The 14,132-nt window shown below is 36.0% G+C and overlaps 4 protein-coding genes across 10 annotated transcripts; 2 read left to right on the top strand and 2 right to left on the bottom strand.

The window, feature by feature from the left end:
- Nucleotides 1–4: 4 nt before the first annotated feature.
- Nucleotides 5–2,504, bottom strand: LOC105701208 (nudC domain-containing protein 3). 2 transcript variants are annotated; one of them, XM_012427755.2, is made up of 4 exons: nucleotides 2,364–2,504; nucleotides 1,656–2,267; nucleotides 1,363–1,561; nucleotides 5–1,280 (listed from the first exon to the last, which is right to left on the bottom strand). In XM_012427755.2, the coding sequence occupies exons 1-4, from the start codon at nucleotides 2,459–2,461 to the stop codon at nucleotides 1,188–1,190; spliced, it is 1,002 nt and encodes a 333-aa protein (XP_012283178.1). In that variant the 5' UTR covers nucleotides 2,462–2,504; the 3' UTR covers nucleotides 5–1,187. The 2 variants fall into 2 exon arrangements, with proteins under 2 accessions (XP_012283178.1, XP_012283179.1); XM_012427756.2 differs by having other exon boundaries at nucleotides 10–1,280; nucleotides 1,363–1,551; nucleotides 1,664–2,267.
- A 149-nt stretch (nucleotides 2,505–2,653) lies between these two features.
- LOC105701210 (enoyl-CoA delta isomerase 1, mitochondrial-like) lies at nucleotides 2,654–4,210 on the top strand. Its single transcript, XM_012427759.2, has 5 exons — nucleotides 2,654–2,813; nucleotides 2,907–3,014; nucleotides 3,106–3,377; nucleotides 3,455–3,633; nucleotides 3,700–4,210. The coding sequence occupies exons 2-5, from the start codon at nucleotides 2,909–2,911 to the stop codon at nucleotides 3,980–3,982; spliced, it is 840 nt and encodes a 279-aa protein (XP_012283182.1). The 5' UTR covers nucleotides 2,654–2,813; nucleotides 2,907–2,908; the 3' UTR covers nucleotides 3,983–4,210.
- Nucleotides 4,063–6,614, bottom strand: LOC105701206 (dynein regulatory complex subunit 3). Its single transcript, XM_012427748.1, has 9 exons — nucleotides 6,358–6,614; nucleotides 5,999–6,282; nucleotides 5,735–5,907; nucleotides 5,505–5,662; nucleotides 5,245–5,437; nucleotides 4,950–5,157; nucleotides 4,581–4,835; nucleotides 4,442–4,518; nucleotides 4,063–4,363 (listed from the first exon to the last, which is right to left on the bottom strand). The coding sequence occupies exons 1-9, from the start codon at nucleotides 6,533–6,535 to the stop codon at nucleotides 4,225–4,227; spliced, it is 1,665 nt and encodes a 554-aa protein (XP_012283171.1). The 5' UTR covers nucleotides 6,536–6,614; the 3' UTR covers nucleotides 4,063–4,224.
- A 113-nt stretch (nucleotides 6,615–6,727) lies between these two features.
- LOC105701207 (TOM1-like protein 2) lies at nucleotides 6,728–13,800 on the top strand. 6 transcript variants are annotated; one of them, XM_012427753.2, is made up of 9 exons: nucleotides 6,728–7,297; nucleotides 7,673–7,842; nucleotides 8,177–8,458; nucleotides 8,588–8,821; nucleotides 8,907–9,180; nucleotides 9,260–9,386; nucleotides 9,756–9,786; nucleotides 10,242–10,292; nucleotides 10,596–13,800. In XM_012427753.2, exons 1-9 carry the CDS (start codon nucleotides 7,240–7,242, stop codon nucleotides 10,788–10,790), a joined length of 1,422 nt encoding a protein of 473 aa, XP_012283176.1. In that variant the 5' UTR covers nucleotides 6,728–7,239; the 3' UTR covers nucleotides 10,791–13,800. The 6 variants fall into 6 exon arrangements, with proteins under 6 accessions (XP_012283176.1, XP_023289274.1, XP_012283175.1 ...); XM_023433506.1 differs by having other exon boundaries at nucleotides 6,729–7,297; nucleotides 10,593–13,800; XM_012427751.2 differs by having other exon boundaries at nucleotides 6,732–7,297; nucleotides 9,756–9,885.
- Nucleotides 13,801–14,132: the final 332 nt, after the last annotated feature.

Genomic DNA, 14,132 nt, shown 5'->3' with positions numbered 1-14,132 from the left:
GGCCCGGGCCGACCGGGATAAACTGCAAGCACCGGAGAAAACCGAGGAATTCCTCGCATTCTGGAAAACCCATCTTCGAGTCTCCTAGACTTTAAAACGCCGCCAGGGTTCCCTAGGCTTCGGCGATTCGGGGCTTCGTGCTCGTTGCAAAAACCTGGCTAGACCTTCCGAGAACCCGAAGTTCCCAATTACCAATCCGACTTTAAAATCCACCGGTGCAATATACTTTGTCGTCTCGGCGTCGAAAGGTCCGCCATGGTCGTGGCATGAGCTCGAATATAAAAATTCTCCTCTACCTTAGAAGTTCGTTAACTCGTTTCGATAGTAGCAACACTCGTCGAAGGTGTTCTACCCACGCTTTGTATGCATGTGTTCGTCCAGGCGATTTCTGGACGCCTATTACACCTGCAAATGATTATCCGGTCAATGTAGATTGTGCGTTGTATGTAGATGTATTCGTATAGTATCCGTAAGCGGAAAGAACGTAAGGAGAAAATAGTCAATGACGTAAAGTTGGCGTATGGAGTTGGCATTTATGGGCATGTATCGTGGGCTGACTACAGCTGGCTTCTGAGGAAAATCAAACGAGGATGTGTTGGCAGTTTAATTAAAATAACTATGAATTCTTGATAAAATATTTATCTGTGAATAATGTCGTCGACATGATTTTGTTAAGCTAAGGATATGCAAATGATATCACTTTTTGATCACCGTCGAATGCACTCACTTTCCACCAAGTAATTCAACCTTGTCTCCGATTTCGCATGCAAGTTAGAAGGAGAAAACGCATTAATTTCCTTGGCAATCGATGATCGACGCGTATAGAGAAATCGGTCGACTTCTTCTCACCAAGGTCTCTTCTTAAAGTTTCAATGTAAACGACACCAATGGAACCGGTGGATAGAGAGCGTGAACATTTCTTCAGATTTTTCTAACGCGCGCAGACATCGTGTACGGGTATATGTACCGTTATTAAACAATTATTCTGTACTTAGATAATTATATAAAACTATCCAGAATTATTATTTCAAAGTTCATTATATTCGAAGCGCCTTATTGCCTATGATAATTAGGCAAAAATATCACAAAATTTAGGGCTCATCAGTCGTAGCCTTCTCTTAATATATACAATACTCAGAAGAGCCATGGTTTGGCAATGTATTACATTAAACTAGTTTAAATCAGTGTTAGTTGAATTTTAGCACCGATGGATCATAAGGTGTGCCCTTAAATGGTGATCCCTCAACGTTCCAGCCCTGCTTCAGGATCTTTTCTGCATTCTGCAGAAGTGTAGTTCAATTGATTTGTATTAATTATAGCTACAATAATTGTATTAAGTTCATTAGGAAGCATAAAACTTACGATCTGATCCGATGTTGGCTTGCCAAGTAATTTTTGCTGGTGGTTCCACATTAATTCCTGTATTTTCATTTGCTCAGTTGAACTCAGATCCTCTAAGTTTCGCGAGCAATCGATTTTATTCAATTCAATTTTGGGCTCTCCTTCGATAAATGCCTCCCACCACCTCTCCGATGCTTTTTCCAAATGGATCTGCATATAACTTTTAGCTCAATGATTAGCCTCAAACATTATTTCGTTTAAAAATTAAGAAAATTTCTATTTAGTGCAAGATATTAAAATATTAATAATATTACCAACATACGTTAATATATTGTCCTGGAATCAGGCTCCAAATGGATTCTTCTTTTCGAATTTTGAAACACAATTGGCCTCTGAAAATAATAGTCCATTCTGGACGTGTTGAAAAGTCTTGGATCTCTGACTTCTCCAAATTTGTTATCAAGCTAGATTTTTTGGCTAGACCAGTTGTTTTAATAGCAATTTGAATTTCTTGCGATGTAACATCGACTTTCAGATCTTTGGAGGTTTTTACCACCCATGGAATCTTGATGCTTACATCCAAGTCAGAAATAGTCTGTGACCATGTGTAATTTTCACGCATCGCACCATTGTAACTATCTGGAGGTTGTATCGCAGCAACATAACCCTCAGTGGATTTTGTTTCCAGTTCTCGTGCCACAGCAGGTGCACCGATGTCCTGCGTTATAGCTGCACTTTGTGAAGTGAGCGACTTGCTTTTAATATCTTGAGTTGTACCTTGCATTACACCATGACTTGTTGAATTTAACTGTTCAGTGGAATACTTATGCTTCCACTTGTGTAAAGTAGTAGTAACAATTTTCTCCGCAATGCCTGGTGGAAAACCTAATTTCTGCCCAGGAGATGAGTCGAAATAAAAATCTGTACTGAAAAAGGTAAATAAAAATGTAGGCTCGGACAGCATGCATGTGAGCAACAATATTTCCATAAGATCATGGAAAATTAAAGGACCAAAATCTCACCATCTATACAGAAACCCAAAGAAGGCGTTCAAAAAGTTCGCAATATTCTTCTCTTCTTGTAAAATTTTAAGAAAGACTTCATCGTGCCTTCCCTCCATTATTCGATAGACTGTTGTTACTTTATCGAAATGTAAATTAAACGTTGTTTTATATCTTACAAAGTTTTGACTTAAGCCGAAAAATGAATTACTTAGTTAACCTCTTGCTTGCGTGAAAGATTTTTGGCAGCACTGTCCAGAATGAGTTCTCAGTCTGACGTATTGTATTTATATACATTCATATGTGTGGCATGGCAAGTGTAATTTCTACGAAAAACAAGTGAATGTGTTGAGTGAATAGAAACAGATTAGGGACTATTAATACTGTGGAAGATATTTAAATCGATCAACTATACGATCCCGTTCGACTGCACTAAAATTTTCACCAGACAATAAACAAAATCAGTCACAAGTAAGGGTTATTATTTTACATTAATCTAGTATCACTAGTATCTATTTAGTAAATTAGATAGAAAATATATATATGGTTAATTATTTTTTATAGTTATGATTCCATTAGTAAGAATTTTATCAAAGCGTCAATGGACTTTAGCATGTCGAACATATGCAACAAGTGGGAAACTTGTCGAGGCCACTGTGAATGAAAAATCTGGTGAGTTTCTTTTTTCTCGCTTGTAGAAATTTCCTAAAATGAATGAATGAGAATTTTTAATTGATTCTTTAATTTATAATTATTATTGCAGGTATAAGCACCATATCGATGGCAAGACCACCTGTAAATGGGCTGAATTTTGATTTATTAACCGAATTGAAAGAGACCCTTCAAAGGGTGGAAAGTGATGGTTCAAAAGGTGTTATTTTGACTTCCTCGTTACCGACGGTGTTCTCGGGTGGATTAGATATTATGGAAATGTATAAACCAGATCTAAAACGTGCCACCAATTTTTGGCACGCGTTACAGGATGCCTGGTTGGTATTGTATGGTCTTGGAATTCCGACAGCTGCTGCTATTAATGTAAAATATTCTTTTTTTACTTGTCCAGCAAAGAAATGAAATTTACTATTTAATTTAAATGGATTACAAATTCATAGGGTGCAAGCCCAGCTGGCGGCTGTTTGCTGGCAATGGCTTGTGAGTATAGAGTCTTTGTCGAAGGCAAACACACGATAGGACTGAATGAAACTAAATTGGGCATTATAGCTCCCAAGTGGTTTCAAGATAGCTACATTTCTACGATTGGTCACCGGGAGGCTGAGTTGGCCCTATTACGGTAATTTCCTTAAGTGTGTTTATTGTTAACAAAACCAATTGAGTAATATTACACATTGAATTTTAGGGGCTCGCTGTTTCCCCCACAAGAAGCATTAAAAATTGGCCTTGTCGACGAACTAGCTAGTGATAAACAGGATGCTATTAATAAGTGTGATAAGTACATCAATTACTATGCAAAGATCCCAGGTGATGCGAGAAAATTCACAAAACTTGAAATAAGGAAAAATGCAATGTCCTGGCTGGAGAGTAATAGAGATTTGGACACAAATATATTTTTGACGTATATACAGCATCCAAAGGTACAGACTGGTTTAGATCTTTATGTGAAATCACTAAAACAAAAGTGATTAGATCCATCCATGAGGGCTTCTATATTAAATCATATAGCGTGGTTAAACCACAATAAAAATGGCACTAACTACTTTACTATTTTCGTACAGTGAAATGTTTATAAAATCTTTGTTACACATAGTTTATACATACTTTGTACACCTTTGAAGTATACGACCTTTTAAACGAGTTTTAACACACGTTTATATCTTTTATATAAAAGTGGTATAAAAATGCTAAATTGATGAAACGTAGTTATTTATTCCTCAAGTACTGCAGCAACGTCTGGATCGGTGTTGCCTGCATTCTGCAGTTGTAATGCATTGAACTCTGTTCGTTGGTAATCCAGAAAATGAGATATTTCTAAAACTTGACGTCGATGACGATCTCTCTCCTCGCTAAAATATTCACAGTTAAATTTCTGAATTTCTTTCTATTTAGATTAATGACAGTTATGAGTATGTTTTTTTTTTTACCTAACGTTCTTTTCTGTATACTCTTCAACCCACGTTTTTAATCGACTGACCATACGATCTTCTCTGTCATCTATTACCTGTAGAACATTATTTTATGAATGGATGCATATGCAAATAAGAATAGAGTAAAATTTCCTACCTGTAAATGTATATCATGAGTTGCAGCAAGATTGTTACTAAGTGTATCCTTGTCGCCACAAATATCTAATAGATGAGGAGGCATTTTTGCATCATCGGGACCACCATAACTGTTCATGACAAGAGTTGCCAATACTCCCATGGTATTGTTAAACTCTGATTCGATGCTGCGCATTTGAGAAAAATATCCTTGAGCTGTTTCCAAGAACTGTCCAACCATATCTGTCATATTGATCTTGAAGACCTCATTGATGTCCTTATTGAAATGTCATTAGCCATTATTTTATTCTTATTAAAAAGTCTAATGTGTTAATTACTTTAGCTTATCATTAATGCTAAGTATAATTTATTGAAAATTACTCAAACATACTTCCATCTGCTCGTGCAGTACTACTTCCTGATGCATCAGCTTTGCCCAAGTTTTTGAGAGTAAATCATTGAATTGTTCAGAATGATGCTGAGCGCTCTCCACCTTTTCATAGAGTATATCAGGATCCAATTCTTCTGTCATCGATTCAATCAATTCTTTTATGCCAGAAATAATTTCAGCTTTTTTCTCCAGTACATCATCTACTATTCTATAGGATAGGCAAAAAAAAAATACATCACAGAAAGAAACTTAACTTAGAAGTGTGGGAAGTTATAATTAATTTCAGCGTCCTTACTGCCTTGCATCTTTTTGATTGGCATCCTTCCCTTCATTGACAATGTCTTTAAATAATGTAATTTCATCAGATCTTTTGATTTGTTCCTTCAGACCGAGTTCATAAAGCTCCTGACTTATAGCAGAAAAAATTTTTCTGTACTCTTCAAAGGCATTTTGAGTGTCATCATTTAATCCCTGTAGGTCTTTGCCGTCTGTTACAGAAAGTTACGAATATACTCGTACAATTATGCTACAACGTTAAAAAATTATTATATTTACCCTTATCGTGTTCAAACATTTTTTCAAACAAATAATCTCCATCTAGATATTCAACATAAGAAATTGATAGAAGAGCAATATGCTCTTCGAATGCTTTTTGTTTGTCGACCTCCTCTTTTTCTTTTGCTTCCTTTTCCTCTAATTTATGAATAGCTCGACTGTAACAAAGTGAAATAAATTTAACGTCAACTTGTTTATAAATTCTATACAGGTAGTTTACTGATAATTACAAATGTATTTGGACAGCAGCTTGACGCTGCTCTTCCTTGATCATCTTGTACTGAAAATATACAAGTTGTGGCATAAACGCGAATAAATAATCTAAATAACCCTCTTGTTCCATGCAAGAATTTCCAGAAATATTAAGACTGCGTAATTTTTTGAATTTCCTTAAGTACATAACCTGCAATTATAATATTCAGTAATATAGTACAAAAGAAATTTTCAAGATTCACCATGCATCTCTAAATTTTGAATAATCATTAAATTCGCACATGATCCCAATCAGCAATTTTATTATTGCCAATACTAAAAATTGTCAGCCCTTGCAAATCATCTATGCCTTCGACGACAGATATTTCATTCTCGAAGAGCTGTAAGACCTCCAATTTTTTCAAGTTATTTAAATTCTCCATTATACATATATTATTAAAGGATAAATCTAATTCTTTCAGATTGACCAGCATATCTAGATTTTCAATTTTCTCTATCCTATTATTAGATAACTTTAATTTCACTAAATTTGGCATAACCCACAGGTGATCGATATTTAAAATATCTGAAAGAACATGGATGTTAGTAAGTACTACAAGGTAAACCATAGATAAGCATAGAATATTATAAAATAACTTACTGAGAAATTCTATTCGAATGTCAGTGACATTTTCTAATTGAATTCCATCTTCGAGAAAGAGTCTACCAGCCTCTCGTTTTGGTCCTTGTTCGGTTACCAAGGCTATTAACAATTCTTTATTAATAACACCACGCTCCTCGGATTTGTGAAGGATCGTAGACTGATCTCCGTGAGTCATTGTCTCGGAGGTAATTATTTAAATAACTTTTAAGCAGTGTTATGTCCACTTTAATTCATATTTTCTAAAAACAAGTAACCTTTTGACCGTTTTACGAGATAATGACAGATCCACATTTGCGCTGTTTACTCTCGTTGCCCATGGCAACCGTATCCAGCCTGGTTCCTTTTCCACGATATTCCTCTATCCAATCCTTGTCCGCAGCATCTGATTAGTGTCGCCATTTTGTACTTAGTTAGCCGCGAAATCTTGAAAATATTGATGATCGGTACTGTACGTATATAAATAAATACGTATACGTCTATAAGAACATATATAATAGAAAAATGGTGTATCCTGTAGTCAAGGAAAGAAGAGAAGTGCGAAGCACGAGAATGTAAACTGGTTATCATTGCTGAAGATTTTGAAATTCGTGGCCGAACGACAAAACATGGCGGCTTGGAAGATCTAACGGAATTGACCAATCACGTGCCGGCTTATCATCAAGTGGTATCCGATTGGTGGAGATAGCTGATAATGGAAGATTTTGATGTCTGTCTTCTGTCGCCGCGTAGGTCATATGATTTCGTCGTTAAAAGGAAGTGAAAAGTCGCTGATTATCGGCGAACGGTGTGGCTATCAGTGATAATTGGACGCGTCACCTATGCGGAATTGAACCAGGACCGCAATCGAGGTTGGAATTACTATCAAACATCAGCGGCACGATGTCGTTCTTCGGCGTAAATGTCAACCCGTTCTCGACGCCTGTGGGCCAAAGAATAGGTGAGCCTCAGATTTCACTACGATACCTTAATTATGCGGAATATTAATTACAATGTATTTATCCGTCGGCAGAACAAAAATCATCCTCTGGGTAATGTTCTCTGCTCTGCGGCCATGATCAAACATTTTCATGATATATCTTGAAATTACAGGCTAGTTTCACTGACAGATTACACATTTGACACAGTCTAATTAACGAGAAATTGCGTCTCTAACTATCTCTCCTCGATGGTATTGCCTAAGCTAGTCCCATCGACTGATTCGATCGACTGCTCCGAATACCTCGACAAGGCGCAGTTGTGCATTTATTCATCGTCAGAGTGTAAATCGTACACTTTTTCCAAGTAAAATAATATTATATTTATTGATTTTCAGAACAAGCCACCGAGGGTAGCTTGCCTAGTGAAAATTGGGCCCTTAACATGGAAATATGTGACATCATCAACGAGACTGAGGATGGCCCAAGGGATGCGATAAAGGCAATCAGGCGTCGGTTGAATCAGGCTGCTGGAAAAAATTATACCATTGTCATGTATACACTCACGGTTTGTATCTAGATTTTTTTTTCATTTCACATCAAATACAACGTAATTAAATTTGGATGAGTTAATTTAATGAACATGTATGTATTTTGGTGTATCAAATGGTACATGTATTTATGAAGTCGTAGCAATGAAAGAGTTAAAATACTATACATGAATTACGTCATTTGCCATAGCTCTGTGGCCTTGACAAATTATGTGCAATTAGTTCAATTAGATGTCGGCTATTGAGGATTAATAGAACTCATTATAAAGTGTACAGTATTTTAGACGATGATACTTTCCATCGAATAAGTTTGTGTTAATTACAGTTTGTAAATTAAAATCCTCGTTTCAGGTATTAGAAACGTGTGTAAAGAACTGTGGAAAACGTTTTCATGCCCTTGCCTGTTCAAGGGAATTTGTCCAAGAGTTAGTGAAGCTGATTGGACCAAAGAACGAACCTCCAACTGCAGTGCAAGAAAAAGTCTTAAGTTTAATCCAAACTTGGGCAGATACATTTAGATCTCAACCTCATACACAAGGTGTCGTACAGGTGTACCAAGAGCTCAAACTGAAGGGGATTCAGTTTCCTATGACTGATTTGGATGCTATGGCTCCGATCATTACACCAGAAAGGGTATTAAACTTCTTAATGGTTGATCACGCTCAGGGGTTCAGAAGTTTATTAAAAAAAAAATTTATTACTGGAACAGACAAATTGACGTGCAATTCCTTTGAAAGTAAAAAATAAATATTTTTCCATTAGAGCGTACCAGAGGTGGATCAAAGCATCGGAAGTATTCCTGTGAACGACCTGCCTCCATCGGTACCTCCAGGTGCCCAAGTACATAATTCTCAACAACAATTGGCAAAGTTGCAAAGTGAGCTCGACATTGTACAAGGAAATATGCGAGTTCTTGCTGAGATGTTAGCACATTTAACCAGTCCCGAACAAAATGCTCAGCAACAAGCTGATGCCGCTGATATGGAGTTGCTAACGGTAACATTATTCAACAAATTAAAATTATTTGAGACTATACAAAATATAAAAGGGCAACAGATTATGTTTTTACTTTTTTTTTTAGGAACTGGTTGCTACGTGCAAGGCAATGCAGGAGCGAGTAGTTGACTTAATCGGAAAATTGTCAAACGACGAGATGACGGCCGAGTTGCTCCGCATTAATGATGAATTGAATAACCTATTTTTAAGTTATTCTCGGTACAAGAAGAACAAGGCTGTGCCTCCTAGTGCCATATTGGCACAAACCATTGGCCATCAACCGGACAAATCAAATACGGATTCACTGATCGAGTGGCACGATGAAGCGGATGCTGTGCAAAATGATTTAGCTAAAATGCGTATGTGTCAAGTTACATTGTTATACAGTTTATATTTCATGTCTCGATGTTTATTTAATGAGTATATTTTGGAGTGTAGGTGTGTCGGAGAGTGGAGAAAAAACCAGGGTTGAGCAGAAAGACAAAAAGGATAAGGAAGCTGACAGTGACGAATTCGACATGTTCGCACAGTCCCGCAATGCTACGTATGAAACTTCAAAAAACAGGTTGCTACTCCGATATCTCTTAGGGATGTCAATTAAAACAGTTGCTACGTTTTCAAAATCAAAGTTAATGCCCCTGTGAGCAACTTTGCTGGCACAAGTAATTACATAGAAGAATTTAGTAAAGAGTTTACGTAAAATCTTATTAATATTTAAATAGTTATTCAAGTAAAATAAGAATTCAGGTATTACATTGAAGAAAAGGTAAGGAATGTTTGTTTTATTAAAGTTTATTTAAAATTCCACGCTTGGTTGATGAGTGTTCAGTGACACGCTCGTTAAGTAATCACCGAACAGTATTTGACATCCCTATGTTAACAACATATTGGGAGTTTTAAATGTCGAATTGTTACTACTGTTTTCCCATTGCAGCGGCAGTAAATATGAGGACAATTTGGAGCAGGTGAGCGGGGGAAGTCTAAGTACAGCGATTCTCAACCGCAGTAATCCTAACTATTCCCAACAGACTGCTTCCACTGCTGCTTCTACTGCTGCTACCACTGTGCGTAACTGCTCCTTAGATCTTATATCTACACATTTTACTACATATTCTTCAATTGATAAGTTTACAATATGAAAGCACAATCATTGTAGATATTACGATACATGGTTATCGATGCCTTTGAATATAGTTGCTGCTCATATTAATCGTTGCACGGCTTTCGTCACACAACCATGGCTGTCTCATCGTTAGTGACTGCTAATTTTGCATATTGTTCTTAGTTTCGCAATTGAAGTACGTCCTTGCTTAACTTGCGTCTTAATTTTTTACTCTTTCCTTTCGTGTATGCAGGCTTATATTTATTTTCGTTGACCATTTTTGTTCAATATTGTTTTGAACTTTATCGTCTTGTTTAGCTGAATCGGGAATCTGAATTCAACGAGATGGCCGCTTGGCTGGACCATACGGTGAGTGGTGCAATTTTATGTTGGCTTATATTTGGAGATGTTCTTACAACATTGACAAGCAAGGAGGAACATCTCTGAATATGTAATGTTTGATCGTTGAAAAATTTCGCTTTTTGATTTTTGTCGTACCTTGTATTTGTGTCATGGCAGAACAGCAATACCGATGTGCATTATATATTTTTATAAATGTCTGGAATGTTTTGACGTTAAGGCTCAAGTGAAGTAATGTTTATTTGAGTAAAATATTTCATTGATTTCGAGAACTCGAATGTGGAATAAATGATAAAATTTTCTCCACAGCAGCCAGGTGCGCAAGGTGATCAGGAGTCTTTAACTTCGTCGGAATTCGAACGGTTCCTGGCAGAACGAGCTGCTGCAGCGGAGGCACTGCCAACCCTTCCCACAGTTACCACTGCACCAAGTACTACGACCACATCCACTACAAATACCCAGCGTCAAATCAACAAAGATCAAGACAAATCTCTGTTCGCTCTTTAAGCATTTCTTCGAGTATTCCAGAGAGACCAAAGGCATCGAAGTGGCTATCAAATCTTCATGTCTGTGGTAGTTGCTGAAACATCAATGTTTCTCTGCCTTGAAAGTGACCTCAGCTCTCACCTAAACAAAAAACAAAAAAACAACCACCAAAGGATATTTCTAAGGGCCACCGAAGTCAATCGAACTAGTTATTTGCAAACTCAACAAGAAACGTCTTCGATCTATCCTCTACAGAGCAAGATCAATCACTTTTGAGCTATGGTAGCTTTTATTGTTCCTAGATAATGTTTACAAATATGAACTTAGTACATATAGCGATGGATAATATCCTAATGCAGAAGGTAGTGACTGTTCCATTGGGTTGTTTCATAATTTTTATATAAAATGTGTTTTTTTAAACGATGTATCTTGTCCCGTGATCGAGCAGTACCCATAATTTGATTTTTTATTGCATTCACCTGGTTCTGTTGATGTGATCTAATTTTTATTAACGTGAACCTAATCATCTCTTTGGAAAAAAAAAATCATTACGTTGATCCGTTGAATTAAAAATACATATTTTATATCGATGAAACAACCTATTTGCATCGTTCGATTTCAGACTAGTACAAAGTAGCACCAGAAGTGACGAATATGTGCTTTTATGAGGATTTTATTTTGGATTTGTAGGTCCTTTGAAATGTCCGGGAACTAGACTAAGGCTTTGGCAGCAGAAGAGATATGCGACAGGGACAAAGAGAAAAAACAGGCAACGCTTTGCGCTTTTACGTACTTACATACGCAACTAACGAATCGATGAGACAGAATCGTAAGGGGTAGGGAGTACTATTTCTATGGTAACCATAGATTAGTACATTTGGATATCGGCGTTTCCTTCATAAGGTTGTGGCTCTAAAAGTAAAGGGTTAGTACCATTATGGGCGAGCACTGCGTAGCGAGAAGTTAGGAATACTAATTACACCTTATTTGTAAATAAAAAAAATGAAAAACCGTGCGAGAGTTTCTGTCTGCGACTTTCTACTCGTGTCCTATAGAAAGTCGCTCGAAGGGGGTACATTACTGCTTCACAAATAAATCCAGTAATTTGTTTCCGTAGTTGTAATTAGCAAATCTAAAAAGATCTGTCTTTCCTTTTAAGAGATTTAATAGAACGTATATTCATAAAGTTTCCCACGTGTCGAGAATGTGAGATACTGGTGCCAATCTATTATATTTCCAGTACTCGATTGGTGTTTAAAATATTGGCATAAATCTAACTCCGCTCCAATTATTTTTATCGATGAATAATTATTACTTCAACTATTTCTGGAACAGGTCTTTGCAAGAGTGACTAATGAATTTATAAATATCTGATAACTGCCAATAATTTCTGTCGAATCTTGGAAGATAGAGACAGTTTTGCCGTTCTGTGTATTTATTACTATTCCAAAAATATGTGATATTACTTCTTGGTTGTTAATTAATGTACCTCTTTAATGAAATTTCGGTCGCAAGGGTTTAGTCGTTGGTTTATTACCAAGAAAAAAAAGATCATTGCATTAATATTAATGATGATTTTTAGATTATTATTTAATGACACGCTACTGTCGCGACAAGTATTTTGCGGTAACAAATGAATTGTGTTCTCACAATTTCAAGCGAGACATTTTGTATAGGAATATACGTATAAATATGATATATATATATAAATATTATATATATAAATATTATTAAATGTGTACCCAAAAATCGTGATAGACACATGTGGTGTGATGTAATGGTTACGAGGGAATCTCTCGATATTTGAGTTATTCTTCTGCCACTATTGGCCTGTAGCTATTTTCCAGATAGAATGAATTATTTTAAAGTCATGCAGTAGATACCAAAACTATACCTCCGATGAACGTAATTCAAGCTGCAAGGAATTGTTGTCGATTGCCCTTTACGTACTATATGAGTTCTTGAAACTTTAGCATTAAATGGGCAGGGCATATTACATATCTACTATAGATTGCATTTTCGATTCCTTTCATGGTATTAAAAACAGAACGCTTTTAATTTTAGCTGTTAATTAAGGCAGTCGTTAAAGAGATATCAAAGGATTAAAGTACATACCTTTTGGTAAAACGTGCAAAATTATAAAAATTGTAAGGAGACAATACAGACACGTAGATAACATTAAAATTAACTGAAAAACTGGAAAATGGTTAATGAATTCTGATTTTGAAGCATGCGTTAAGAACGTGTTTAAGGTAATCTTTTTCTTCTTGAAGTTTCAGTACCATTGTCACAGAATATATTAAATATGTAATTGACATTTATTTTGCATGGGTTTTCGAAAGCTCGCTTTATATTCTTTTAAAGCTTAAAAACCTTACGTATTCGATACGGAACCATGATGTCTAGAGATATCCTCTAATTCCTTAATAAGACTACATATATGTATTAAGAGCGATTGTGGTATTTTCATTTTACTGAAGATCTACTTGCATTTTGACAATATAGGTATGCTGTAGATTTCAGGCTTTTCGTCTTAAGTTAGATTTTTCTTTTATAGAAATTTATTAGGGCCGGCTTATGGTAAAATAGTGCTTAACATAAAAATATTCTCAACAAACTGACGATATTTGCAGATTAAAATACAACCTAAAATATAAGTAGAAGTCGTACAAATTGACGTGTTCACAGGTTTACTAGAAATATATGTCTTTCGTACACATTGTATTTAAATCAAAGTTAAATAATTCCATAAAAAGTCGTGTTAACATACATACTTTATAAAGAAATTGTTAATTACCAATTTAACATACGTCGGCCATTAAATTATTGAGCTTTGCAATTAACGTAAGTCGTTTTAGCTTAGGTAAACCACGGTTGATTTTTTTATAGAGAAAATCCTAATGTCATTTGCCTAAAAGTCGAAGGACCCAATACTTGTAGAAACCTTGATGAGAAAAATCGCATTTAATGTTCGGAATCTTGGAAACACTCTCAAAGGAAATATACAAATAATAAAACATCTTTCATGCAAGGGGGTGGTATTTTCTCAGTACTCTGATCAAACCTGATGGACTTGCTCCGACATGTATGATGATGTATTTATTTGAACACGTGTACTTGTATACGACGAGTTTTATTATCCTTATTATCCGTTATCCGATAAATTTTTTTTATCTTGAGTTTTAGATGACGCACAGAATAATGTGCGAGCTGCCGAACTTCTTCACAGAGGGCAGTACCGAACTACGATCGTGTAGTCGATTGGTGAGGAGACTCAATTCATTTATGAACAAAGTTCCAACTCAGCGGTGTAAAAATGTGGAACATGGAACATCGTATAGATGGAGGAACGAAACAGAACGA

The sequence above is a fragment of the Orussus abietinus genome, unplaced genomic scaffold (assembly GCF_000612105.2).
Source record: "Orussus abietinus isolate OABI.00-Male unplaced genomic scaffold, Oabi_2.0 scaffold5, whole genome shotgun sequence".
Taxonomy (NCBI): domain Eukaryota; kingdom Metazoa; phylum Arthropoda; class Insecta; order Hymenoptera; family Orussidae; genus Orussus; species Orussus abietinus.
Note: the sequence above shows the minus strand (reverse complement) of the source record. Positions and strands in the feature narration are given on the sequence as shown.